We start from the raw sequence: 25,786 nt of genomic DNA, 5'->3' as shown, positions 1-25,786 counted from the left end.
TCTGCAGGCATATAGACTTTCAGGGAGTTATAGTTGTACAGTAGAGCCAGAGTTTGTCAATATAGACTAATCTCAAACTCCAAAGCAGGACAAGGGTTCTAGCAGATACTCCCATCTCTCTGGGGTCTGTCAGTCAGAGCCCTAACCCCTCCAATTAACCATCCCTCTAATCCTTGCAGTAGCCTGTGTAATACCTCCCACCAGAGGTCTGTGGACTCTGGCCCTATTTAGGGATTAGGTGATGGAGCTAAATTCCCAAGGCAAGCAGCCCTTGTCTCCCATTCATTTGCAGCACACAACAATCCAGATTAAGGTACAGAGTTTGGTTTTATTTGGAGATTAGTTGGTATTACAGAGGACAGTGATATCAAAATTGAATGCTCCTGTACCCCAGATCTCTTAGGTTAGCCCCACATTAGAGGGCAGCCAATCTGATCTGTGGAAATTAAATCAACCTAAGCTCCAGCCTCCTATTGTTATTACTTTAATAGCCCCTCTTCACATACACAGTTCTGATTAATTTGTCCAGGTGGCAGGAGATCAGGAAAGGGGGCCATAAACCATGAAAAGGTAGGTCCCCAACAAACCAGAATAAGAACAGTGATTTCCCCTAGGCTCATTAGCAGTTGGTTAAGGAATAACCTGAAGGGCCCTGGCAGTATGGCCGACCATTCCTCAGACATAACAGATCATCCGTTGCGGTGAAAGGATGTGGAGACCGGTGAAAAGATTTGGGGACCAAGCCTAGTGGGGGAGGTGGAAACAGCTTTCCACCTTCAGGTGCTATCTCCTGCCAAGATGTGGAGCCAGGGTGCTTAGTAATAGTAGCCAAGACCCATCACTGCAGAGAACTTGAATCTGGGCTGACCTGGAAGCTGATCATAAGAGAGTGGGGGGAGGGGTCCCTGAATTAAACATTCTTCCTGTTAGAGAACTCCATTGTGTAAAAGGATGGGCCAGGGGTCTACTTCAAATGGGGTTGGTTGGCTACAAGAGCCAGAGCAAGAGTTAGACCTCAGTTAGGAGTGGTCCACATTGGCGACAATGGCTGAAGCATAAATAAGGTCAGACAGGCTTCCCATTGAGGTCTGAGGAGTAGCAAGCTCCAAAGAAGGATGGAGCCCTGAAACTCCAGCAGGTCCCCAGGGGGCTGCAGCTTTAACCCCTGCCAATCCGTGCCCTGGGCCCAAGCTGGAAGCTACCCAAAAGGTCTGTGGACATGCTGAGGTAAACCGAGCCATGCTAGTATCAAGTGGAGGCTGGCCTATTGTTTGGGGCTTGCAGGCCTGCTGGGAGGTGTCTGGAAGAGAACAGGAGTTTGGGATAGGCTCAGGCCTGGGGCTTAGGCCTTCTGTCTTCCTGTTCTTGATTCTCTTGGCCCGACGGTTCTGGAACCATACCTGGTAGAAAAGATGAAGAGATTTTATTTTGGCTCCAGCACCTCTCCACTGGGACAGGAGGGAAAAAAAAAAAAAACAATCTGAACCAGGATTCCCTGAAAGACAGTGCTGCAGGTCAAACCCAGAAGTAGACTATGTGATTCTCTCTTGGGGACCAAAGGGATATGAACTCACCTGGATCTTGGCTTCTGGCAGATGGGTGACCTGAGCCAAGTGCTCACGGGTGCTGATGTCAGGGTAAGGCCATGCTGCAAATACCCGCTCCAGTTCCAGCAGCTGCCCAACACTGAAAGTGGTTCTCTTCCTCCGGTGGGGACCCAGCCTACTGGCACAGCCTGCAGGCCAGAATGGGTGTCAAGCCAAGACTGTAAGAACCTCCCCCTACTCTCAAAATCAGCTCCCATTTCCTACCTTCTTCAACCTTCCTCATCATTCTCTGTCCCGGCTTCTCACCCTGCCACCCTTTCTGCACCAGATAACCTGCAGCTGTCTCCATAGGACTGGCCATGGAGCTGGTAAAGAGTAAAAAGCCAGAGAGCCATGCCAGGGCTGTTCCCACACCAGACCCATCCTATGGGGTTTTATGCTATTCAGTGAGTCTGGCCCCGCCCACAGATGGAGAGGCTTAGACTTCACTCCAGCCAGGCAGATGGGTGAGTGAGCAGGTTGGAGCCAATTCTGGTGAGTTGGTTAAATTTGATGGCCTCACCCCACACTGGCTTCACAAAGGTAGTTGGGTCCAGCCTCCTTAAAACTCAACCTCCAGCAATCTCTGCCTTTTGATAATGCATGGAAAAAATCCTCCCCAGGTTCCATGTAAACCATAGCAATCCATCCCTCCAGTGCTCCCAAGCAGCCAGCTGCTGCTCTGAAATCATGACTGCCTTCAGGGGAAGAGGAATCTAGTCCCTCAACTGTGGGCTGTGTAGTGAAGGTGAATGGGATGGGAAGGGGCTGAGGACAGTGGATGAGCTGGAGCCATCTGTTTTCAGCAGGCTATAGAACAGGGAACAGATGTCACCACCACAATGCCCTAGGGTTCTTCTGAAGCTTTGTTGCCACCTAACCCTTTCTTTCTGCCTCAAGAGTCTAGATAGGCTTTCTAGGGTCCAAGAACTAGAAATCAGAAAGGCTCACAAGAGCCGGAAGTTTGGCCTAGTGGTAGAGTGCCTGCCTAGTGTGCACAAAGACCAGGGTTTGATTCCTTGGTACCACATACACAAAAAAAGCCGTAAGTGGTGCTGTGGCTCAGGTGGCAGAGCTCTAGCCTTGAAAAAGTTAAAGGATAGTGTTCAGGCCCTGAGTTCAGACCCCAGGACTGGTAAAAAAAAAAAAAAAAAAGGAGAGGGGCTTACAAATGCAATTAGCACTTAAGAAAGATGTTTATGTTGAATTGAAACCCCTTTGTACAACTACTTCAAGATAATTTCTTTTTTTAATGTTAAGAGTCAGATACTGGCAGTGGCACTGTGGCTCAAAGTAGTAAGAGCACTAGCCTTGAGCTGAAGAGCTCAGGGACAGCACCTAGGCCCAAAGTTCAAGCCCCACAACCCACCAAAAAAAAAAAAAATTGTCAGATACTGGTGGTTCATGACTGTAAACCTAGCTACTCAGGAGGCTGAGATATGAGGATCCCAGTTTGAAGCCAGCCTAGGCATGAAAGCCCATGAAACTCTTCAATTAACCACCAAAATACCAGAAGTGGTAAAGTGCCATCCTTGAGCAAAAAAAAAAAAAAGCTAAGGGATAGTGCTCAGGCCCTGAGGTCAAGCTCCAGTATACACACACACACACACACACACACACACACACACACACACGCACACAAAGGCTCACCTTAAGGGCAGGTTAGGGTGGGGAGCCCAGTAAATGATCCCTCCGGTGCTCAGGAGCTAACTAAATTTTAGATTCAGGATAGACAGGTTGAGCTGGAGACCTACTACCTCTTTTTTCTTCCTCTCTCTTCCCTTCCCACTAGATCAGCGGTAAAGCAAGTGTGACTGGTGAATGATGGTTTGATAAACGTTTGTCATCACCAAAGGGGCCCTAGACTTGTGCAGCTGTTGGGTTGATGGGAGCCACTTAGCTCAGGAGGCAGATTAGCTCTCTTGAGGACCTCCCCAGCCCCCAACTTCCCTGGCTCACAGAGAGGGCTTAAACCTCAGCATGGATCCAATACGATGAGGCTCATTTCTGTTCCTTCCATCCTGACGGCCCAGCTTGCTTCCTTTCCCAGGCAGGAGTCTGCCCACTCCAGTCAGGACAGTAGTCTTAAATTCAGAACTGAGAGACCTTTATTGAACTGGGATCAAGGGCTGGAGGAGGAGATTGGAAGAGAGAGCTATGAGAGGCCCAGGTGTGTGGACTCTTGACACCTACTCATGGCGAAGGGCCGGGCAGCCCAGCCAGTACTGGGCAATGGAGCGTGGGTACGGAGGATTCACAGTGTCCACTTTCCGGGTACGAAGGTTGACTCGGTAGTACTTGTCTGAAAGAGAGGACAGAGAGAGTGTGTGAGGGCCATCGGGCATACTCACTCTGAAAAAGAACACAGGGAAAGTAAACATCTAAAGTGCATCTGGGGACTGTCGTCTGGCTTTCTGGGCTCATTACTTACAGGCTGGGTAGTACATGGGGATCAGAGCCATTAGGAAAGGCCAGGCAAGAGCAGCTTTGGGGAGGGAAGGGGCTCCCACCTTCTGAGAAGAAGTAGACACTCTGGATGGGCTCGCAGGAGGCAGGCACAAGAAAGTTCATATTGTAGTCATCATAGTTGTAGGTTCCCAGTGCACTTTCCTCACTGGAGAATAAAGACAGCCAGAGAGAACGGGATGACCGGCGGGAGCTCTGGCCACGGCCACGGCCACGACGAGAACGGTAGCCTTTGCGGCTGCGACGCCTGGACTTGTGCTTTTTAGCCTGGGAGGGACGGAGCGCTGAGCCTGAGATGTAGATATGGCCGGCCATGGCAGCGTCTACTTTTCCAGGTATACCATGCCAATCCCGACTGATGAACTGAGGCTCTTTGACACCACCTGTGTGGCAGGAAAAGGGTTAATAAAGAGACTGTGGGAAGCCAGACCCTTCTTTCTCCAGCAGGTTCCTCAGATCTAGGCATCTTGCCCAAAGCACAGTAAGCTGGTGGCAGAGCCCCAGCATTCAAGCCTTAGCTTCCTTGCTCAGTGTTCATTCCTGAGTCCTCCCCTCTGCCAATTCTCTGGTGTTTCTGCCCCCTCCCCCATGCCTCCCCAGGCCCTCAGCCATTACCCCTCCCTCTGCTGATTTTGCCTGTGGCTACATAAGACAAAGTCCAAGGTGTGGGGGTCCCAGTGGAGTCTAGCCTCCCCCCACAAAGGTCAACAGAAGCAAAGTCTAGCCTGAGCAAATAGCTCTTGATCGATTGCTCCACCATCTCAGCCCCCTTGGCAATCCAGGAGGTTCCAGGCCTCTGAAGGCAGAAGCCAAATCTCTCCCTCCCTCCATACCAGGGGATCTGCCCCAGAAAAGCAGCTCAAAGATGTCCTCCCAGCTGTCCCGCTGCAGCAGGGCGAAGTGCTCAAACACCGTCGACATGGAGCTGCCTTCACACTCCTCCTGGCTGGGCTGGTGTTGGAACTTGTACTCCCAGTACTGTTTCCCTGAAAAGCAGGGCAGCTGGCATCAGAAGGGTGGGCTTGAAGACTGGACAAGTCAGAGGTTGACAAAAGCTGGGAGCTCCTGGTACAGAGGTTTGGGTAGCTATGGAAGCCCGTCCCCAGGGGAACGTGGAAAGAAACCAGCACCCTTGGACTGCCTGCCCATCGCCCTCCCCCCCACACCCCTCCCTGTACCTTTGAAGAAGTAGACCCGCTCCTGGCCATTGTAGCTATGGGCAGGGAGGGCCAAGGCTGCATCCACGTTGTCCGGGATGCCACTGAAGCCTTCAGAGATGTCTCTGGGGAAATTGGGTTCTAGAACACCATCCTCAAAGCGCCAGTACTGACTACCCTAAGAGGCAGTGAAGGTGAAAGGGGGTGAGAAGACAGTGGTTGGATATAGAGGCCACAGGCCTACACTCTCAAGTGACTCTCCCCAGCCTCCTAGAGTTACTACCCATGAACTGGAGCCCCGGACTGGCTTGTCCTCCCATCCTCTCCCACTGTGACCTCTACCCACCCAGCCCCTGGGCCTGGCACCTTGAAAAGGTAGGTCTTGCCCTGACAGTTGATTCTTGTGAAGGCAGCATCGATGGGGCCATCGATGCCCCAGACATCTCGGATGAGCTTGGGATAGCCAGGCCTCACTGCTATTTCATCCAGCTCATAGCAGTACTGCCCTAGAGTTGGAAAGCTGTGTGAGGGATAGGATGTTCCCGTGCAACCCATCAACCCCACGACCTGCCCCTGGAGTCACCTCGGAAGGCAAACACAGAACCATTCTTGAGGTCGGTGAAGGCATCAAAGGGCTTCCCACTGCACAGCTCCTCCTCCGCTGTTGGCCCTGAGGCAACTTGGTTAGTGATCTCAGGCTCCAGGTTCACCTCAGGCCTTGTGGTTTTCACCTCAGGCCTTGTGGTTTCCACCTCAGGCCTTGTGGTGCTTGTCTCAAATACAGGCTTCCCTTCTGGCTGGGGCATCAGGTTAGGGCCCAGGGAAGTGTTCTGCGGCTGTTCAGTGACACTGGCATTGTCTTTGGTCTCTTCAGGATAATCAAAGCTCCAGTACTCATCCTCCGGCATGGTAAACACATCCCCACGAGTCACTGCAGGTAGAGAGAATAGTAGGGAGTCTCTTGCTGCAGATGGGATCCTAGCCCCTTCACCCTTGCTCCCTCCCACACTCCCAGGCTCCAAACGCACCTTGGGGTTTGCACTCAGCTGTGTAGTCAGCGCAGCAGCTCTGGTAGTAAGAGCAGAGCTCATCACATTGACACTTCTTGTCCGCGTTGAACCCCTCCGCACAGCGCCCTTTGCATGACTCTACGAGGAGGGAGGATCAGTTGTCATAGCCAACTCCAGGTTACCCACACCCACCCATACCCCTTGTTCCAGAGAGCCATCTCATTGTTCCAACACAGTCTCACACCTTGGTCAGCCAGAGCAACCCATGCCAGCAGGGCCAGCATGAGAAAGGGCCTCAGGGGTGCCATGGTGGGTCTCCTCTAGCTGAGGGACTTTCCAGCTGGGCTCTGAGCTACCCGAGACTGCTCTGCTGCCAGAAGAAGAGAGGGAGAACTAGACAGAGTGGGAGGGAACTGGGGAAGAGGAACTGCCCACTCTCTCCCCCGGTTTGCTCAGCCTCCAGCCCAGCCCCCAGTTTCCCAACTCCAAAAGGTTGCTACAGCAAAGGGTCACATTCCCGGAGGTCCTGGGCCTGAGAGAGCTGGGAAATAGAATCCTTGCCAAATTCAGAGTCATTGGGCCATCAGGATGAGGCGTAGCCTGGCGAGTCTGCAAGGCAAAAAGAAGTTTCATAAGGTCACTCACTGAACAAAGTGCGTTTCCTCTCTAAGCCTGAGTTTGTTTTCTCTTCCTCCTCCCTCCTCCTCTTCCTCCTTCTCCTCCTCCTTCTCTTTGTACTAGTAGTGGGGTCAGGCTTGGACTAACCTAAGCATGCTATACCTTAAATTAACACTTTGCACTTACGGCTGGCACTCTACTACTGGCGTCATACCTCCACTTTCAGCTTTTTTTTTTTTTTTTTTTTTTTGCCTGTCATGAGTTTGAGCTCAGGGCCTGAGCACTGTCCTTGGGTTTTCTCAAGGCTAGAGCTCTACCACCTGAGCCTCAGCACCACTTTGGGCTTTTTTCTATGTATATAGTACCGAGGAATTGAACCTGGGTCTTCATGCATGCTAGGCAAGCATTCTACCACTAGGCCAAGCTCCTGGCACTCTTTTTAATTTTTTATTGTTATTATAAAGGTGATGTACAAAAGATTATAGTTATATAAGTCAGGTAATGAGTACATTTCTTTGGGGACAAGGTCACCACTTCACTGCCTCCTAAATTTTCTTCTTTTCCTTTTTTTTTTTTTTCTTTTTGCCAATCCTGGGGACTGAATTCAAGGCTTGAGCACTGTCCTTGGGCACTTTCCTCAATGCTGGTGCTCTCCAACTTGAGCCACCGCACCACTTCTGGCTTTTCTATGTATATGGTACCAAGGAAAAGAACCTGGGTCTTTGTGCGTGTTAGGCAAGCACTTTACCACTAGGCCAAACTCTCAGCCCCTAAATTTTCTTTTAAGTAAAATAAAACAAAGGATACTTTGTTTCATTGGTGTTTGGAGATTACATGCACTAGAACAAACAAAATGCCTAGTGCTTGAAGTAGATCCAAGTTGGTTCTCATAAATGTTTTTGATTCATGATTCATTTGAGCAAGCACACATCCCTGGTGCACATCCAACCATTGTATGTTTAGGGGTATGAAAGGGGAGTGGGAAGAAATATGATAAGCACTCTGGGGAAAGTTTCTTTTTTTAATCATAAAACAACGAAGTTCATTTCTAGCTTCTTCTTATAGGTACATCTATCTCTCCAAGATGGTTTTCAAGCTGGCCTAGGAAGTAGTGAATAGGAACATATTGAACCAGATATGATTCCTGAGGCCTTCACTAATCAGCTGCTTCCTATAACAGCTCCTCAGGCACCCTGTCTGTAGAGTGGGCTCATTCTCCACAGGTTAGACTCTTGTGATCCCTCCACTCCCACTGGCACAGAAATCCCAGCCACAAGACTTCTGAAGCCTGCCCATCACAGTTTTTAGGTGACATTTTCTGTTCTGTAATCAGAAGGGAGTGTGTGAGTCTGGTTAATTTCTTGTCTATGAGACACAGGCATAAAAAAGCATTTAGAAATGTTAGGGAGGGCTGGGAGTTTGGCTTAGTGGTAGAGTGCTTGCCTAGCATGCAAGAAGACCGGGGTTTGATTCCTTGGTACCACATACATAGAAAAAAGCTGGAAGTGGTGCTGAGGCTCACGTGGTAGAGCTCTAGCCTTGAGAAAGTCCAAGGACAGTGCTCAGGCCCTGAGCTCAAGCCCAGGACTGGCAAAAAAAAAAAGGGGTAGGGAGATTGGCCTAGTGGTAGAGTGCTTGCATAGCATGCACAAAGACCCGGGTTCGATTCCTCGGTACCACATACACAGAAAAAAGCTGGAAGTGGTGCTGAGGCTCAAGTGGTAGTCTTGAGAAAGTCCAAGGACAGTGGTCAGGCCCTGAGCTCAAGCCCAGGACCGGCAAAAAAAAAAAGGGTAATTTTTAGTAATCCTAGTTATTGAGGAGGCTGAGATCTGAGAATCACAGTTTAAAGCCAGATGGAGCAGGAAAGTGTGGCTTAAGCAGTGGAGCACTAGCCAAAAAAAAAAAAAAAAAAAAAGAGAGAAAGAAAAGAAATTCTCAGGGACTGTGTTCAGTCATTAAGTTCAGGTTCCAGGACCACCCTGCACATGTACACACACACACACACACAAACACACACACACACACACACACACACACACACGCCCTACAAGTTGTTAGGGAACTTTGCAATTGCTTTAATCACTGGGAGGGAGGCCTGCTTCCACCTCTCCTGCCAGGGCAAGGAATGAGACTAAAAGGGAGGAGGTGAGGGCTGGGAGTCTGGCCTAGTGGTAGAGTGCTTGCCCAGCATGCACAAAAACCTGGGTTCGATTCCTCTGTATCACCTACCTAGAAAAAGCCAGAAGTGGTGCTGTGGCTCAAGTGGTAGAGCACTAGCTTTGAGAAAGCCCAAGACAGTGCTCAGGCCCTGAGTTCAAGCCCAGAACTGGCAAAAGAATAAAGGGGGGGGAAGGGGCAGGCCAGAGTGTGGGCGTCCAAGGAGAAGGCCTGGGGGCGGGGCTGCCTAGGCGAGGGGGCGGGGCCCGCGTGCCCTGTGGGCGGGGCTTCGGCTGGGGACTCGGCAGCGGGGCTCAGGGGCGTGGCCGGCGCAGAGCATCTCGGCTTGGTGGAGTCCGAGCGGGAGCGCCGCTTTGTTCTATCAGCTTCTGGGTCTACCCTTCGGCATCCGCGTCCTTCTTTGCTTTCCCACACTCTCCTTCGACCCCTCCCTGCGAAGTGGTTTGCATCCCCTTCCCCAATTGCTCCTCCCCAAAGCCTGACCTCCCCCCTCCCTCTCCAAAGTCTAGCGGGCGCCCTTGCCCGGAATCCTTTCCTCTCCTAGTGCATCTGCTCCCCTGCGTCTCCACTCCGGGTCTCCCTTTTCTCAAGGTCTCGGTCGCTCTCCCGGGCCCTGCTCTCCCCCAAGGCCAGGAATGTCCCCTGCCAGCCCGCGCCCATGGTCCTGACGCTGCTCCTCTCCGCCTACAAGCTGTGTCGCTTCTTCGCCATGTCCGGCCCGCGACCCAGCACTGAGCAGCTGGTGGTGCCCGGCACCGATCGAGGGGGCGGCGCGGGCCCGTGGTGGGCTGCTGGCGGCCGCGGGTCCCGCGAGGTGTCGCCTGGGGTGGGCACCGAGGTGCAGGGCGCCCTGGAACGTGCCCTGCCCGAGCTGCAGCAGGCGCTGTCGGCGCTGAAGCAGGCGGGCGCCGCGCGGGCTGTGGGCGCGGGCCTAGCCGAGGTTTTCCACCTAGTGGAGGAGGCCTGGCTGCTTCCAGCCGTGGGCCGCGAGGTGGCCCAGGGTCTGTGCGATGCCATCCGCCTAGATGGCGGTCTCGATCTGCTGTTGCGGCTGCTGCAGGCACCGGAGTTGGAGACGCGCGTGCAGGCCGCGAGGCTGCTGGAGCAGATCCTGGTAGCTGAGAACCGGTGAGGGCGCGAGACTCGTGGAGGGGGAGAGCAAGGCGAGGTGAGGGGCGGCTAGGGCGGTCAAGTGCCTGGGTCTTCAGCCTGCCTCCCTTCAGCTGCACTACACCTTCTCTAATAGAAATTAGTGTGTCCGTTTTACAAATGAGGAAACCGAGGCTTGGGAAAGTCTAGAGAGTAATCCAGAGAGCATTAATGATGGTGTGACCATTTATTCTCAGGGTGAGTGGGGTAAGGAAACAGAATGTTGTTGTAGGGCTACAGTCCTCTTTTTCTTTCTTTCTTTTTTTCTTCCTTTCTTCGTAGGTGCATCCTACTGGGGTTTGAACATCAGGGCCTGGGCTCTGTGTCTTAGCTTTTTCTGTCAAGGCTGGCACTCTGTTATTTCTGCTGGAGCTGCCTTTGAACTGGAATCCTCAGATTTCAGCCTCCAGAGAAGCTAGGATTACAGGAGCCTATCTTTAGTTCTATGGATGGAGAATGGTATCCTAGGACCAATGCCAATCCATAGCTCTGGGCCTATGTCTGGGTGCCCTGCTTTGCTTACCCTGGCTCCAAACAAAAATGATCTCATTCTGCAGCTGCTGATAGAAAGCTTCCTGCTGGAGTGAACAGGTGGGGGAGGAGGAAATAAGTGCAGAACTGGGCAGGGACTGGAGCATGTGTTCTCACCCTTTCCCTACACTGACTACCAAGATATAGGAAGTGAGATCAAAACGAGCTTTGAAGTCTCACTATTCCTCTCTCCTGCTAAAGCACTCCAGTCTGTAGCTGAAAGCTCAGACTCCTTATGCTTACAGGAGTTTTGGGAGTCACTTCCAGCTCATGCATCCCTCACAGGTGTGATGGCAGTGGAGAAGGGGTGTTTTCCTTGCCATTTTTCAAAAAGAAAAAAGAATCACTTGTGATTTTTGGAAATAAAATATCTGTGAACATATGCATAAATAAAGCAACTTAGTTAGGAAGACTAAGATAAGGTTCTGCTTGTTCAGCAGCTCATTAGCTTCCCATCCATCAGTGCCCTGATGGGAACAGACTTGTGAGTGGCAGTGGGTGCTCAAATGGGCCCAGGGTGGTATGAGTGCCTTCCTATGTGGGTCATGGCAGTTATAACTACAATCTCTGGGAAGTGAGTACAGCTGTCATCCTAGGACCTGGGCTCCACTTCTGGCTTTTTTTCCCGTGTGTGTGTGTGTGTGTGTGTGTGTGTGTGTGTGTGTGTGTGTGTGTAATTAGACAAAAGTCTCACAGCTGGCACTGAATCATGATTAGGATTACAGGTATCAGCCTCCACTGCCCCACAATACTCAGATAGATAGATAGATAGATAGATAGATAGATAGATAGATAGATAGATAGATTTTTTTGTGTGTGTCAATCGTGGGCACTGTCCCAGCTTAAAACCCAAGGCTATTACTCTACCACTTGAGCTACAGCGCTACTTCTGATTTTCTGGTAGTTAATTGGAGATAAGGATCTCATGGGCTTTCTTGCCTACGTTGGGTCTGAATCATGATCCTTTTATCTCAGCCTCCTGAGTAGCTAGGATTACAAGCGTGAGCAACCTGCATCCAGCATACTCATATTTTTTTTTGCCAGTTCTGGGGCTTGAACTCAGGGCCTGAGTTCTGTCCTGAGCTTTCCTCAAGGTTAGCACTCTACCACGTGAGCCCCAGCACCACTTCCAGCTTTTTCTAGGTATGTGGTACCAAGGAATCAAACCCAGATCTTCGTGCATGTTAGGCAAGTACTCTACCACTAGGCCAAACTCCTGGCCCCAATACTTATTTTTTTTTTTTTAAGGTTGAAAATGATGGTCTCACTTGTTTCAGAATTACTGAGAGTCACTCACTAGGGTCTTTGGTTGCAAGACACAACACACCTTCTGTTGTCAGTGTTTCTTCAGGACCAAGGACAGAGCACAGCATAGATAATGACTATCAAATTCCTTCCCAAGAACCAGGTGTACTCTCAGATACTTGGGAGGTACACATTAGGAGGGTAGAGTTTGAGGCTAGTATAGGCAAAAAGCCGGCAAGACCCCCATCTCAACGAACAAGTAATGCAGGAGAAATAGGTAGGAAGATCTTGATAGGATTATCAGGGGCAGGGCTGGTCTTGAGCAAAAAGTGAGATACTACCTGAAAAATAACAAAAGGAGAAAAACATTTGGCGGCATGGCTCAAGTGGTAGAACATTCATCTAGCAAGCATAAGGCCCTGGGTTCCAATACCAGTACTATCAAAAACAAACAGCCGGACACTGGTGACTCATACCTTTAGTCCTAACTACCTAGGAAACAGATCTGAGGATCGAGGTTTGAATCCACCTTGGGAAGAAAGTCTGTGAGACTCTTATCTCCAGTTAATCACAAAAAGCCAGAAGTGGAGCTGTAACTCCAATGACAGAGCGCTAGACTTGAGCAAAAAATCTCAGGGACAGCGCTCAGGCCCTGAATTAAAGACCCAGGACTGGTACAAAACAAACAAGAACTTTTTCCCAATCAGTGCAGTCTCGCATGCCTCAGATTACTTAGGGTCAGGGCTAGAAGAAGAAGAGGATGTGGATGATACTCTGAGCCTTAATGCTTATGAAGCCATTTTCTTCCTCCCTCAGCCAAACCCTTTCTTTACTTTCTCCTCCTCTTCCTCCTCTCCCCTCCTCGTTCTCCTATCTCTTAAGTTTTTTTTTCTTTCCCTTTTTACTTCCAGATTTTCCTATTTTTTACATTTTAAAATCGTTGGGAAAATATAATAATAATTTGTACAACGTGTAAACTATATGACATTTGAATCTCAGTTTCCATTAACAATGTTTTATTGAAACACAGCAACATTTATTTTTATTGTTTATTTTTTGCCAGTCCTGGGAACTGAACTCAGAGCCTAAGCACTACCCCTGGATTTTTTCAAGGCTAGCACACTAACACTTGAGCCACAGCATCTCTTCTGGCTTTTTTGTATGTATGTGGTACTGAGGAATTGAACCTAGGTCTTTGTGCAGACTAGGCAAGCACTCTACCACTAGGCCAAACTCTTGGCCCTCTTAGGTTTTTGTTTTTTTTTAAACTCGGTCTGGAACTCTACTCCTTGAGCCACAGCTCCACTTGTAGCTTTTTGCTAGTTAATTGGAGATAAGAATTTCATGGACTTTTCCTCCTGGGCTGACTTTGAACTATGATTCTCAGATCTCAGCTTCCTGGGGTAGCTAGAATTACAGGCATAAGCCACTGGTAGCCAGCTGGCTTTTTTTTTTTTTTAATGAGCATAAGCTCAGTCAAGCTTAGTCAGCATTTAATATCATGACATGGCACACGGGATGTTTTCAATAAGTGTTTGTTGAGTGAATGGGTATATATAGCCCAGTCATGGAACATGGATGGGACAAGTCTGGAAGCAAGGCTAAGCGTGATGTACTTCAAGTGACACTTCAAATGATAAGTTAACATTTATTAAAGTGTTACTACTCTGTGCCAGGTACTATGCCAAGCACTTTTGTAAATGATCTCATTAATTCTGACATTAATCCTGTTATTAGGTACTCAGGGCCTAGACACTCTCCCAGAGCTTTAGTGTGCAAGACCACCACTTGAACCACAGCTTTATTTCTAGCTTTTTTTAGTGCTTAATTGGAGATAAGTCTCATGGACTTGCCTGTTGGGACTGGCATTGAATCATGATTTTTAGATCTCAGCCTCCAGAGTAGCTAGGATTATAGGCACAAGCCACCAGCACCTGCTTCTATTTTCATACTTAAATTCCCCCAAAACTTAAGGAGAGGGCTGAGAATGTGGTAGAATGAATGCTTGCCTAGCATGAATGAAGTCCTGGGTTTGATTCCTCAGTATCATGTATACAGAAAAAGCCAGAAGTAGTGCTGTGTGACTCCAGTGGTAAAGTGCTAGCCTTGAGCAAAATAAGCTCAGGGGTAGTGCCCAGGCCTTGAGCTCAAACTCCAGGACTGGCAAAAAAAAAAAAAAAAAAAAGCCTTAAGAAGAGATAAAGAATGTGCCCAGGAAAGTAGCAAAGAAGGGAAGAAGGGCCAAGATTCAGGATCTGCTCCAGATCTGGAAACATTGCTTCTTAAGGAGGGGAGACACCCAGAGCAGGGTGAGAATTACCAGCTCCCACCTGTAATTCTACCTGCTCAGGAGGCTGAAATCTGAGGATCCTAGTGTGTAGACAGCCTGAACAGGGAAGTCCATGAGACTTTTAGCTCCAACTAACCAGCAAAACAAACGAACAAAAAAAGTAGAAGTGGAGTTTTAGCTCACATAGAAGGAGTACCAGCTTTAAGTGAAAAAGCAATCAAGAGGATCTACACACACACACACACACACACACACACACACACACACACACACACACACACACACACACACACACACACACACAGGGGTAGTGGAGCGTGTGGAAGAGACTGGCTGTGTCAGAGAAGCCTGGAGAGAGTGGAGGGCTAGGGAGCATAAGCAGTCCTCATATATCCTAAGAGATTAACCCTGTCTTCTACCAACAATCCAAGCTCCCCATTGTGCAGCATCTCCACGGTTCCCTTCAATTCTCTCCTGGCAGGGATCGTGTGGCACGCATTGGACTGGGTGTGATCCTGAACCTATCCAAGGAGCGGGAGCCCGTGGAGCTGGCACGGAGCGTGGCGGGCATCATGGAGCACATGTTCAAGCACTCGGAGGAGACATGCCAGAGGCTGGTGGCAGCCGGTGGCTTGGACGCTGTCCTGTACTGGTGTCGCCGCACCGACCCTGCGCTGCTGCGCCACTGCGCGCTGGCGCTGGCTAACTGCGCGCTGCACGGGGGCCAGGCGGTGCAGCGGCGCATGGTGGAGAAGCGCGCTGCAGAATGGCTCTTTCCACTCGCCTTCTCCAAGGAGGATGAGCTGCTGCGGCTGCACGCCTGCCTGGCTGTCGCCGTGTTGGCCACCAACAAAGAGGTGGAGCGGGAGGTGGAGCGCTCCGGCACCCTGGCGCTCGTGGAACCGCTGGTGGCATCGCTGGATCCTGGTCGCTTTGCCCGCTGCTTGGTGGACGCCAGTGACACAAGCCAAGGACGCGGGCCGGATGATCTGCAGAGCCTTGTGCTGCTGCTGGACTCATCCCGCTTGGAGGCTCAGTGCATCGGGGCTTTCTACCTGTGCACAGAGGCAGCCATCAAGAGCCTGCAGGGCAAGACCAAGGTGATGGTAAAGGGGAGGGTGGATTAAGGGCTGGAGAGCATCTGGGAAGGCTTCCCAGAGGAAGGGATACTTGTCCAGGATTTGAAGGATGTTGCAAGCATTAGGGGAGTCAGGTGCCAGTAGCCCACATCTGCATATCCCAGAGGAAAACAGGAGGCCTGAGACCTGGGCAATCAGAGTTTTGAAGCCAGCTTGGGCAAAAAAAAAAAAAAAAAAAAAAAAAAAAAAAAAAAGTCTAGAAGACTCTAACTATCTTCAATTAGTCAGCAGTGTTGCACCAGAGGCATGGCTCAAGTGCTAGAGGGCCAGCACTGAGCAAGAAAAGAAATAGTGTGGGCTGGGAATGTGGCCTAATGATAGAGTGCTTGCCTAGCATGCATGAAGCCCTGGATTGGATTCCTTGGTGCCACATTCACAGAAAAAGCCAGAAGTGGTGTTGTAGCTCATTTGGTAGAACGCTAGCCTTGAGAAAGCTCAAGGGCAGTGCTCAGGCCCTGAGTTCAAGCCCCAAGATTGGAAAAATAATAATAATAATACAGAGAAACAGTGTAAGACCCTGAGTTTAAGCTCCAGTACAGTGTGTGTACTGAATTGAGAAACCAGCCATTCTGGCATTGAAGGCAAGACTCAATGTTTGAACTTAGCAAGAGAAGAGCACAGGGAAGTTTTAAAGCAGGCAACACACTTTTTCTTTTCCACACAAAGATCACTCTGGTTGCTATACAGAAATGTAGCAAGGAAGAGTTAGATTAAAGGCAACCAACACGGAGGGAGGTTGTCATGGGGCCTGGGAAATTAAGAGTGCAGAGGGAAGAGAAACCAAGAAGCATTGCAAAGGTGGAATTCAAACTTGGTGCCTGAGAAGAGAGAGAACAGCTAAAGGTAGTCAGGCCATGAGCACAGACATGCAGGATAAAAGAGAGTGAATTCATTGTGACATGTTGAGGCTGAGGTAGTGGAGAGATACCCCATTGGGCAGCATCAGTGGATGTTTTTGCTGCCTAGGTCTAGAGTCTAGAAAGGAGACAAGAGCTAGAGACACAGGCATGAGGGAAGGTAGGACATCCGTGCATCAGCCCAAGAACTCTGATTTAAATCCCAAAGGGTTCTCGTGGCCGGGGTCTAAACTGCTGACAACCTTTGCTTGCTGCTTTAACTTGATAATGACCTTGAACACTTGACTTGCCCTGTCTGGACTTCATTTAGATGACAGATAGATAGATAGATAGATAGATAGATAGATAGATAGATAGATAGATAGATAGATAGATAGATAGAATTGGGAGTCTCTGAGGCCTCTCTGAACATCCAGTGTTAAGAGTTGGACTCTTCCTTCTGTGCCCCAGAATTGAGCTGTGGAAGACTAGCCCACAAAACACATCGTTTTGTTCTAGGAGAAGGGAATTGGAGGAGAATAAGAAGCAAGGACCCTAAAAACTGGGTCTGCACAGCAGCACTATTAGTTCATCAAGGCCAAGTGAGTGCAGTCAAACAAAGACACTGAGCCTCCATTCCATGTCCTTTATTATGTCAGGTATAGGGACACTAAGACATTTCCCTAGCTTCGTGGAAGATGTATTATCAGCTAGTGACAATGGCATTCAAAGTGTGGTAGTAGTTTTAACTGGAGGTGACCATACTGAAAACTCAGATTTAACCCCAGGGCAGATAAATGCTGTGGTAAGGACAGGTAAGGGACTTCTGGCCAAGAGTCAAATGAAGCTCATTCCTATATCCCAGCTACTCAACAGGCTGAGATCTCTCGTTCTCTCTAGGTCCAAAGCCAGCCTGGACCGACAAATCCAAGAGACTGTTATCTCCAATTAACCAGCAAAAGCCTTGGCCTTGAGTGAAAGAGCTGAGCTTTTTTCTTTTATTGGGGGGGGGGGGGGCAGTCTTGGGGCTTTAACTCTGGGCCCGGGAACTGTCCCTGAGCCTTTTTAGCTCCACGTTACCGCCCTACCCTTGAGCCATAGACCCACTTCCCATTTTCTAGTAGTTAATTTGAGATAAGAGTCTCATGGTCTTTAGTGCCCAGGCTGGCTTTGAACCAAGATCTTCAGGTCTGTCTCCTAAGTAGCTACAATTACAGGCGTGAGCCACCAGGCCCAGCTCTGAGCTCTGTTTGAGACTGGGAGTTCAAAGTCCAATGAGCTTCATGAAGAAGAGTGCACAGAACTGGCTCACAGAATGACAGCAGCAGGGCTAGGGCGGATGGTAGGGCTGGAAGAGAAGGGCTGGGTGTGAGAGGTTGTTCACCCGGTAGACCCAAGCCCTCCCCTCTCACTAATTCCTTAGGTGTTCAGCGACATTGGTGCCATCCAGAGCCTGAAACGTCTGGTTTCCTACTCTACCAATGGCACCACTTCAGCGCTGGCCAAGCGTGCACTGCGCCTGCTGGGCGAGGAGGTGCCACGGCGCATCTTGCCCTGTGTGGCCAGCTGGAAGGAGGCCGAAGTGCAAACGTGGCTGCAGCAGATTGGCTTCTCCCAGTACTGCGAACGCTTCCGGGTAGTGCTTTGAGGGGAGGGCAATGCCTTCCTAGGGGTTGCCGGGTCACAGTCTTCCCTAGGGTGCTTTGGGCACAGCTAACTGTGCCCTTGGCATTTCTCAGGCCTGTTATGCTGTGCTGGCCTTTTGGGGATGAGGAGTTTGCATTCAGCAATGCTGAGCAGGGGGGGTTTTCCACTGCTCCCTCCATTTCCCTCATTGGCATCTGGAGTTCCAAGGTACAGGAAGGGAGCTTGCCTCACACTGGCCCCCTTTCCCAGGAGCAGCAGGTAGATGGTGACTTGCTTCTGCGGCTCACAGAGGAGGAACTACAGATCGACCTGGGCATGAAATCCAGCATCACTCGCAAGAGGTAGGGAGGGAGTACCTCGCCTCTCGGCCCAGCCTGACCCTTTCAGATCTAACTGACCCCTCCCCCTCCAGACCCAAGTAGGAACCTCAGCTTCTTTTCTGTGGGGTGCAGGTTCTTTAGGGAGCTCACAGAACTCAAGACCTTTGCCAACTATGCTACATGCGACCGCAGCAACCTGGCAGACTGGTTGGGCAGCCTGGACCCTCGCTTCCGCCAGTACACCTATGGTCTGGTCAGCTGTGGGCTGGACCGCTCCCTCCTGCACCGCGTGTCAGAGCAGCAACTGCTGGAGGACTGTGGCATCCGCCTGGGCGTGCATCGAACACGGATCATCTCTGCCGCCAGAGGTCAGCCTAGAGCCCTAGCCAGCTCAGCCTCAGTCTTAGAGGAATGAAGAGGAGAGACTCAGGGTGGAGGCCAGAGCCACCATCACCACACTGGGTCCAGCTGGGCTCTGAAGTTGCAAAGATGATTATGATGCACTTTGTCCTCAAGTCTGAGTGGGGTAGCAGGATGGGAGGAAGCAGCTCTATCCGCTGGCAGGTAGTCCTAGCAGGAAGCATGCCCAGGACTCCATTGGGATCCCAGGGGAAGAACTGCCTGTCCTACCCACTCATGTCTAGACTTGGTAGGGAGGGGCTGCCTGGCCAGATCTTGAGGAATGTGTGGGGATAGGGCTGGCAGAATGGGCAGCCCAGGCAGAGGGCAGCTTGTGCAAGTGTAGCAAGAGGTAGGACAGCTGCGTGCTGATGGATTACATCAGTAATCCTGGCTACTCAAGAGGCTGAGATCTGGGCCAGGAGTGTGGCCTAGTGGTAGAGTGATTGCCTAGCATGCATGAAGACCCTGGTTCTAGTCTTTGGTACCACATACACAGAAAAAGTCAGAAATGGTGCTGTGGCCCAAGTGGTAGAACTCTGGCTATGAGAAAACCTCAAGGATGGTGTTCAGGCCCAGAGTTCCAGCCAAACAAACAAAAAAAAAAGGAGGCTGAGATCTGAGGATTCAGGTTCTAACCTAGCCTAGGCAGAAATGTTGGTGAGACACTTCTCCGCAATTAACCAGCAAAAAGACTGGAAGTGGAGGTGGGGCCCAGAGACAGTTTGGGGAGTATATCTTGGTGGTATAGTGCTCGCCTAACATGCACAAAGCCCTGGGTTCAATTCCTCAGAATTGAACATACTCAGAAAAATCCGGGAGCAGTGCTGTGGCAAGTGGCAGAGTACTAGCCTTGAGCAAAAAATGTCCAAGGGCAGTGCCAGGCCCTGGAGTTCAAGCCCCAGAACTGTAAAAAAAAAAAAAAAAAAAAGCTCAGAGACAGTGTCCAGGCTCTGAGTTCAAGCCCCAGGACAAGCACACACACACACCACACCACACACACATGGCCTCCCACATAGCTTGGAATGACATGAACCACAGCTATTAGCTCTGGGTTGAGAAGGGAGGGGTCTGTGAGCTGTTAGGCTCAAGCCGGTCCCAAGCTGCCATCTTCCCATTCCCAGCCTATCAAGTAGCTAAGGCTATAGACATGAACCACCGGGACCCAGCTTGTTTTTATATTTTGTTTTTGAAACAGAATCTCACTAACTTCACCTGGGCTGGCCTAAAACTCATGATCTTCTTACTTCCACATCTCAAGGAGCTGAGATTACAGGCTTGTATCACCATACCCGGCACAGTGCTTGCTGGCTGAGAAGGGATGTATCAGTGATGACAGCCTGCCTCTCTGTAGGGCCTTCCTTCCGGAAGCCTTTACCTTTCACTCACAGACCCTTTTTGGAGCAAGCTACCTTGCCCAATCTGGGCTACGAAGTCTAGGTGGACAGGGGACTCAGTCCCTAACGTATGATGTACCTCACAGTGTGTGGTGGAAGCATTACACTTACTGTGCTGTCTCTCTTGCTGGCCTCAGAAATGCTGCACTCCCCGCTGCCCTGCAGTGGCAGCAAGCAGGGCGGGGACACCCCAGATGTTTTCATCAGCTACCGAAGGAACTCAGGCTCCCAGCTGGCCAGGTAAGGAGGTGTAGGTAAGCAGCCTGGGGCTTGAGGCATGCTCATGATGGTCACACAGGACTGCTCTTAGTCTCCTGAAGGTGCACCTGCAGCTGCATGGCTTCAGCGTCTTCATCGATGTGGAGAAGCTGGAAGCGGGCAAGTTCGAGGACAAGCTCATCCAGAGTGTCATGGGGGCCCGTAATTTTGTGCTGGTATTGTCTACTGGAGCACTAGACAAGTGCATGCAGGACCATGACTGCAAGGACTGGGTACACAAGGTAGGTACCAGACTGGATCTCTGGTAACAGCATGGGCCAGGGCCGGGGGCACAGGGTCCTCTTCTTCCACTCCCTTCTTTTCTGCACTCAGCTGGAAGTCAAGAACCAAACCAGAAGCTGACAGCTCTAACTGGAACAGGGTTTTTGCAGTAAGAGTACCTAAGTCTCTTAGGACATTATTACAAGGCAAGGATTAAAAGGGCTCAATTTTTGAATCACTTAATAGAATGCCTGACACATAGTAATTACTGAAGAGTGATAGCAATTCTATTAATGCAATTATGACTACTATGTCGGTTTAACTCACCACTGTGTCTCTATGCGTGACATGTAGAAAGCAGACACAACTAGATGATTGTATACCAGATCTTCACATCAGTCATTCATCAGTCAGTGAGAACCAAGGGTCGGGCTGAGGGATGGAAGTCATCTGAGATGAGGCCCTTGTCATCAAACTTTTGAGGGGACCAAAATGTGACAGCGAGTGAGCTGTCGTGGTGGCCTGTGGCTATAGTCCTAACTATTCAGAGGGCTAAAGAAGAGGATTGCTTGAGCCCATGAGTTTAAGACCAACCTGGACAGCATAGCAAAACCTTATATCTTAAACACAAACACACACACACACACACACACACACACACACACACACACACACAGAATGTGTTCACAGTGACTAGATGATGAACAAGTTGGTGTAAATGCTAAGCCTGGTAGCCAAACCTCTCACTTGCTGTAGGAATATGGAGGAGGGAGAAAACATTAAGGCTAGAATAATCAGAGGTTTCATGGAGGAAGCGGAACATAGGTGGCTAGATGAGAAGCCAACCTAGGTAGGAGCACAGTGTGAGAGAAGGAATAAAAGTGTCCCCATGCACACTCAGGGCTAGTATTGCTCTCTCCATATCACAGATGAAGAACTTGAGGCTTAGAAAAGGACTCCACAACTCATGCTCTTTCCCAGGACCTATGCTGTGTCCATGACATAGATGTGAGCATGTACAGGGGAGGTATTGGGTTCAGGTTCAGCTGACACAGTGATTGCCTACATCTCTGTTCAACTTCACATGCAGTGATGTTGCATTGGTAGCTGGAAATCCACCATGAGAAGTATATTTACACTAAGGAAATTGGCAACTTCTTCCAATCAGATTTGCCTGAATAGTTGCTTGGTTGGGGTTTTCTCCACAGAGAGTTACTTGTTCCATTGCAGCACTGGCTGCATGAGGATGCTGGATCCAGGTCTAAGGCAAGCAGACTTGTGTATAAGCTCTTGGAAATAGGGAATCCATGACAAGGAGACGCTACGACAGTGATATTAGGACAAAGGACCCAACAAAGTGCAGTCCAGACTGCAGTGGGGAAGAGAGCTGGGTCCCAGAGCCATATGGGAGGGCTGAGTATTGGGCCTGTTTGGAGAGGATGCTGGGGGCCAGAAGAGATGGTGAAGGATCATGGCCAATAGGTAGTGAGTGGAGAGAGAGAGAGAGAGAGAGAGAGAGAGAGAGAGAGAGAGAGAGAGAGAGAGAGAGAGAGAGAGAGAGAGAGAGAAATGTCACCTTGTTTGTGCTACTGGAGTCTAAAATCATGTATGCATGGACAAAGGAGACTTAAAGTGTTTATAGAATAATTGAATCCATGATAAATGATCCTGATGCATACCACTTATCAGAAGTCATGACCCTAATCAAGTTTTTGTTCTCAGCCAGAGTGCTCTTGAACACTCATTCAACCATTATTGCTCTCTTTCCTTTGTGCCTGTGTATATTTCAAATCCAGGGTCTCATGAGTGCTAGGCAAGGGCTCACCGCTAAACCACGCCCCTGCCCAGCCATGTTCCTTAATTGAACAGCCACAGTACAATGGGATACTTATATTGTCTTTGATGTTGTACAATTCTGGATGAAGCAGATGTCTAACTGTGTGTGGCAGGGTCAGAATTCATCAAGATGCTTATCAGAGGTTTTCTCAGTGTTTGTCCAAAACAGTCCTGGTCTTGAACTCTGAGAGGCTTGAGTTAAAGACCTGGCCCCTCCTAGGCTGGCCATTTGTGGGACTTGGGGAGACATTCCTTCCCCTCTGTGTCTCTCCTTCTCTTTCTCTGTAATATAGAGAGACTGCTCAAAGACCAGTGGGAGCTGAAGCTTCCCAGGCCCTTTCCCTTGTCACCCTGTGTCCTGGCAGGGTAGTGGCAGCCTTTGCTTTGGAGTAGTCCCCAAAATTGTCATCCTTCTTTGGTTGTTTTTAGTGCCTAAGTGCCTCTGGTTTTAATAGTTCCTTCTCCAAAGCCACATTTAGTGGCTAATCAATACAGAAAACCACAAATGAACTGTACTCAGGAAAGTCCCATCTCTGTGGTTGCTTCTTAAAAGGAAAAAAATAACTGTTAAGAACTTATCGGAGTGAATAGTAAGTAATATTCTCAGAACGATTGTGTGAGGGAAGTTTTATCACCCCCACTTTACAAAAGATGAAATAAGAATTCTATTTCGTTTATTTATTTATTTACCGTCCTACCCCTTGTGCCACAGCCCTACTTCCCCCTTTCTAGTGATTAATTGGAAATAAAAAGTCTCAGGTTCTTTAGTGCCCAGGCTAGCTTTGAACCATGATCCTCAAATCTCAGCCTTTTGGGTAGCTAGGATTACAGGCATGAGCCACCCAGCCCAGCTGAAGGATTATTTCTTAATAAGCCTGATTGATTGAATTGTTGGCTATTGGTGATTGAATTTGTAGCATGCAGATCTTCCCTTAGAAGTCATGGTGTAGACCTGAAAGCCCCAGCCTTCCAATCTTGGTCTTTCTCGTGCCATTCCTTATCCTATAACTCTCTAAGCCACGGCTCCCCCACCCTCCCTTCTCCCGCTCTGGCTAAGAATGATCAACAAAAGACATTCTATCATTCAGGAAACTAGTGGTTTTAGAAGCACTGAGCTAGCTCTACCCCCAGAACAAACACAAGGCCCTGGTTTATTTTGACTTTGTTTTGTTTAGTCTGTGGTGGGGCTTGAACTCAGGGCTGTGGTGGGGCTTGAACTCAGGGCCTGGGCGCTGTCCCTGAGTTTTTGTGATCAAGCCTAGCACTCCACCACTTTGAGCCATAGCACCACTTCAGGTTTTCTGGTGGTTAATTGAAGACAAGAGACTCACAGACTTTCATGTTCAGGCTGGCTTCAAACCACAATCCTCAGATCTCAGCCTCCTGAGTAGGTAGGATTACAGGCGTGAGCCACCATGCCCAGCCTAGGATCCTGAACCATGTGTCTAGGAGCTCAGACCTTGGGCCACAATTCTACCTCTGCTTTTTGAGTAACCAAGACCATAGGTGTATACCACTATATGTGGCTTATTTTTGAGATGGACTCTTGCTAATTTTTTTTTTTATGGTAAGGTTGGCCTCAAATCATGACCATTCTATCACTGTCACAACACAGTTGGAATTACAGGTGTGTACCACCACACCGGGCCTCGCCTCTCTTCTTTCTCCAGGAGATTGTAACTGCATTAAACTGTGGCAAGAACATCGTACCTGTCATTGATGGCTTCGAGTGGCCTGAGCCCCAGACTCTACCTGAGGACATGCAAGCTGTGCTTACCTTCAATGGCATCAAGTAAGTCCCTGGGCCCTGGGGGACTAAGAGCCAATGTGGGGAGTGGGAGAACAAACTACCTAAGTAAATCACATTTGGGTAAAGCAAATAGATCCTGGCCTGCAGCTCCTGTGGTCCACCTCTCCTACCCACTCAGCCTCTGTGCCCACAGGTGGTCCCACGAGTACCAGGAGGCCACCATCGAGAAGATCATCCGCTTCCTGCAGGGCCGTTCCTCTCGGGAGTCATCTGCAGGCTCCGATACCAGTTTGGAGGGTGCTGCACCCATGGGCCTGCCTTAGCCAGTCTCCCAGCCACCACACCCTGCTGTGAGTCCTTCCAGAGTCCTCCCCTAAGGAACAGCTCTTGAAACTGGCTGCCCTGGGCCATCTCAGGAAATGACTCTGCCTTTTCCCTATCCTCTTCCTCCATATCTGGAGAGGGTGTGGGAGAAGTCTTCCTCCCTCAGGCTCTGTCATCAGATTTTTTGCCTTCCATTCCCAGAGCCATGTCCCTGCTCTGTTCTGGAGAAACAGGAGATGGAGGAGAGCAAAGGGGGGACATTATCCCATCTTGTGAGTGATCAGGATGAAGGCTGGCAGCCTCTGGCAGGAATCAGGAAACAGTCAGGCTCTCTGCCTGGGCCTCTAAGTCTGAGTGAGGGCCTAGGCCAAGAGGCAGCCAGAGATGCATAGCCCACCATGGCTGTCCACTGAGACTGTCTGGTCCCTGGCTTGCCCCTTTTGGCTGCCCTGTGGCCCTGTTGTGGAACCACTCACTGTCACAACCCGCTCCACGCTCCCTTCCCCACACCCCTCCCCAGCTGCCCCCAAGCCTTGCTTTGGGGTAGCCTCCTCTGCTGTGTCTCTGGTCTAGATTGGGCTGAACTAGCCATCTGGCTATACTTTCTGGTACAAAGGGTCACCCGTGCCAGGACAGGGGAGACCCTGTCTCAAAGCCACCTTACCCTATTCCTTGGTATAATGTGTAAGGGTCCTGTCTGGCCTAGGCAGGCTGGTTTACCCAGCCCCTCACCTACTCAGGCTTGCTACCTATTGCTCAGGGAAGCACCAGTAGCATGGGCAAAGCCTGCTCTTGGAACACATCATCAGAAAGCCAAGGTCTCTCCCCAGGCTTTAACACCTTCCTTCCACTCATTTCCCTGCCGAAGACTCCATCTTCCACTGGTCCTGGCCTAAGTCTGGCTTTGATTCCCTATTATCCTCCCGCAACCAGGCAGTGAGAAAGCTGGCCCTCTAGGGAAAGCTGTCTTTTGTCTCCAGTTGCTTCCACAAGGTTTAGAAGTCCCCACAGACACACTCATTTTTCTATTTGAGACACACTCCATTGCCATCCACTAGCCTTTGGATGACCCCCACCCTCCTGTCTCCCTGGGCAACCAGAGCCCAATCTCCTGACCCAGCCGAAGCAGTAACTAGCCTCCCTGCAGGCAGGCCTGCAGCTCAGGAGGGCTGCGCTGACCATGACACACTGCTCAGACTGCAGCCAGAGCCAGCCCCTGGGCCTCAGCTTCCACCAGTCCTGGCCCTGACTCAGACCTACAGGCCCAGGGTTTTCTGCTTGGCTAGACTATAGCTGCTGCTCCCCTCTACCCCCACATTTGGTGCTGAGTTAGCAAGATCCCTAAAACCCCTCCAACTCCCCACCTCACTCACCCTTTCCTGCAGGCCATGAACTGTTTAGGGATACTTGAAAGGCAAAAGTCCA

At 50.0% G+C, this 25,786-nt stretch overlaps 3 protein-coding genes across 5 annotated transcripts; 1 reads left to right on the top strand and 2 right to left on the bottom strand.

The window, feature by feature from the left end:
- Positions 1-594: 594 nt before the first annotated feature.
- Sebox (SEBOX homeobox) lies at positions 595-1,908 on the bottom strand. The gene is made up of 3 exons (XM_090351511.1): positions 1,812-1,908; positions 1,575-1,735; positions 595-1,400 (listed from the first exon to the last, which is right to left on the bottom strand). The coding sequence occupies exons 1-3, from the start codon at positions 1,906-1,908 to the stop codon at positions 1,020-1,022; spliced, it is 639 nt and encodes a 212-aa protein (XP_090207637.1). The 3' UTR covers positions 595-1,019.
- Positions 1,909-3,676: 1,768 nt separating this feature from the next.
- Positions 3,677-6,599, bottom strand: Vtn (vitronectin). The gene is made up of 8 exons (XM_090350618.1): positions 6,464-6,599; positions 6,238-6,357; positions 5,793-6,140; positions 5,576-5,715; positions 5,231-5,387; positions 4,886-5,038; positions 4,097-4,435; positions 3,677-3,888 (listed from the first exon to the last, which is right to left on the bottom strand). Exons 1-8 carry the CDS (start codon positions 6,525-6,527, stop codon positions 3,776-3,778), a joined length of 1,434 nt encoding a protein of 477 aa, XP_090206744.1. The 5' UTR covers positions 6,528-6,599; the 3' UTR covers positions 3,677-3,775.
- A 2,744-nt stretch (positions 6,600-9,343) lies between these two features.
- Sarm1 (sterile alpha and TIR motif containing 1) lies at positions 9,344-24,477 on the top strand. 3 transcript variants are annotated; one of them, XM_090350613.1, is made up of 9 exons: positions 9,344-10,146; positions 14,715-15,333; positions 17,632-17,844; positions 18,111-18,196; positions 18,308-18,543; positions 20,109-20,211; positions 20,282-20,471; positions 23,958-24,079; positions 24,216-24,477. In XM_090350613.1, the coding sequence occupies exons 1-9, from the start codon at positions 9,677-9,679 to the stop codon at positions 24,358-24,360; spliced, it is 2,184 nt and encodes a 727-aa protein (XP_090206739.1). In that variant the 5' UTR covers positions 9,344-9,676; the 3' UTR covers positions 24,361-24,477. The 3 variants fall into 3 exon arrangements, with proteins under 3 accessions (XP_090206739.1, XP_090206740.1, XP_090206738.1); XM_090350614.1 differs by having other exon boundaries at positions 18,105-18,196; positions 24,231-24,477; XM_090350612.1 differs by having other exon boundaries at positions 18,105-18,196.
- Positions 24,478-25,786: the final 1,309 nt, after the last annotated feature.

This window comes from Megascapheus bottae, chromosome 17 (assembly GCF_031878675.1).
Source record: "Megascapheus bottae isolate mThoBot1 chromosome 17, mThoBot2.hap1, whole genome shotgun sequence".
NCBI classification, from domain to species: Eukaryota; Metazoa; Chordata; class Mammalia; order Rodentia; family Geomyidae; genus Megascapheus; species Megascapheus bottae.
The sequence above is the reverse complement of the archived record's forward strand: the minus strand, read 5'-3'. Positions and strand labels throughout refer to the sequence as shown.

Coding starts and splice junctions, on each gene's coding strand:
- Vtn (XM_090350618.1), bottom strand. CDS start 6,527: ATGGCACCCCTGAGGCCCTTTCTCATGCTGGCCCTGCTGGCATGGGTT. Junction 6,141..6,237: donor AGCTGAGTGCAAACCCCAAG/GTGCGTTTGGAG, acceptor CTCTACCTGCAG/TGACTCGTGGGGATGTGTTT. Junction 3,889..4,096: donor TGTCTACTTCTTCTCAGAAG/GTGGGAGCCCCT, acceptor CCTCTCTTTCAG/ACAAGTACTACCGAGTCAAC.
- Sebox (XM_090351511.1), bottom strand. CDS start 1,908: ATGGCCAGTCCTATGGAGACAGCTGCAGGTTATCTGGTGCAGAAAGGG. Junction 1,736..1,811: donor GATGAGGAAGGTTGAAGAAG/GTAGGAAATGGG, acceptor TCTGGCCTGCAG/GCTGTGCCAGTAGGCTGGGT. Junction 1,401..1,574: donor TGCCAGAAGCCAAGATCCAG/GTGAGTTCATAT, acceptor CTTTTCTACCAG/GTATGGTTCCAGAACCGTCG.
- Sarm1 (XM_090350612.1), top strand. CDS start 9,677: ATGGTCCTGACGCTGCTCCTCTCCGCCTACAAGCTGTGTCGCTTCTTC. Junction 10,147..14,714: donor ATCCTGGTAGCTGAGAACCG/GTGAGGGCGCGA, acceptor CTCTCCTGGCAG/GGATCGTGTGGCACGCATTG. Junction 20,472..23,957: donor GCAAGGACTGGGTACACAAG/GTAGGTACCAGA, acceptor TTCTTTCTCCAG/GAGATTGTAACTGCATTAAA.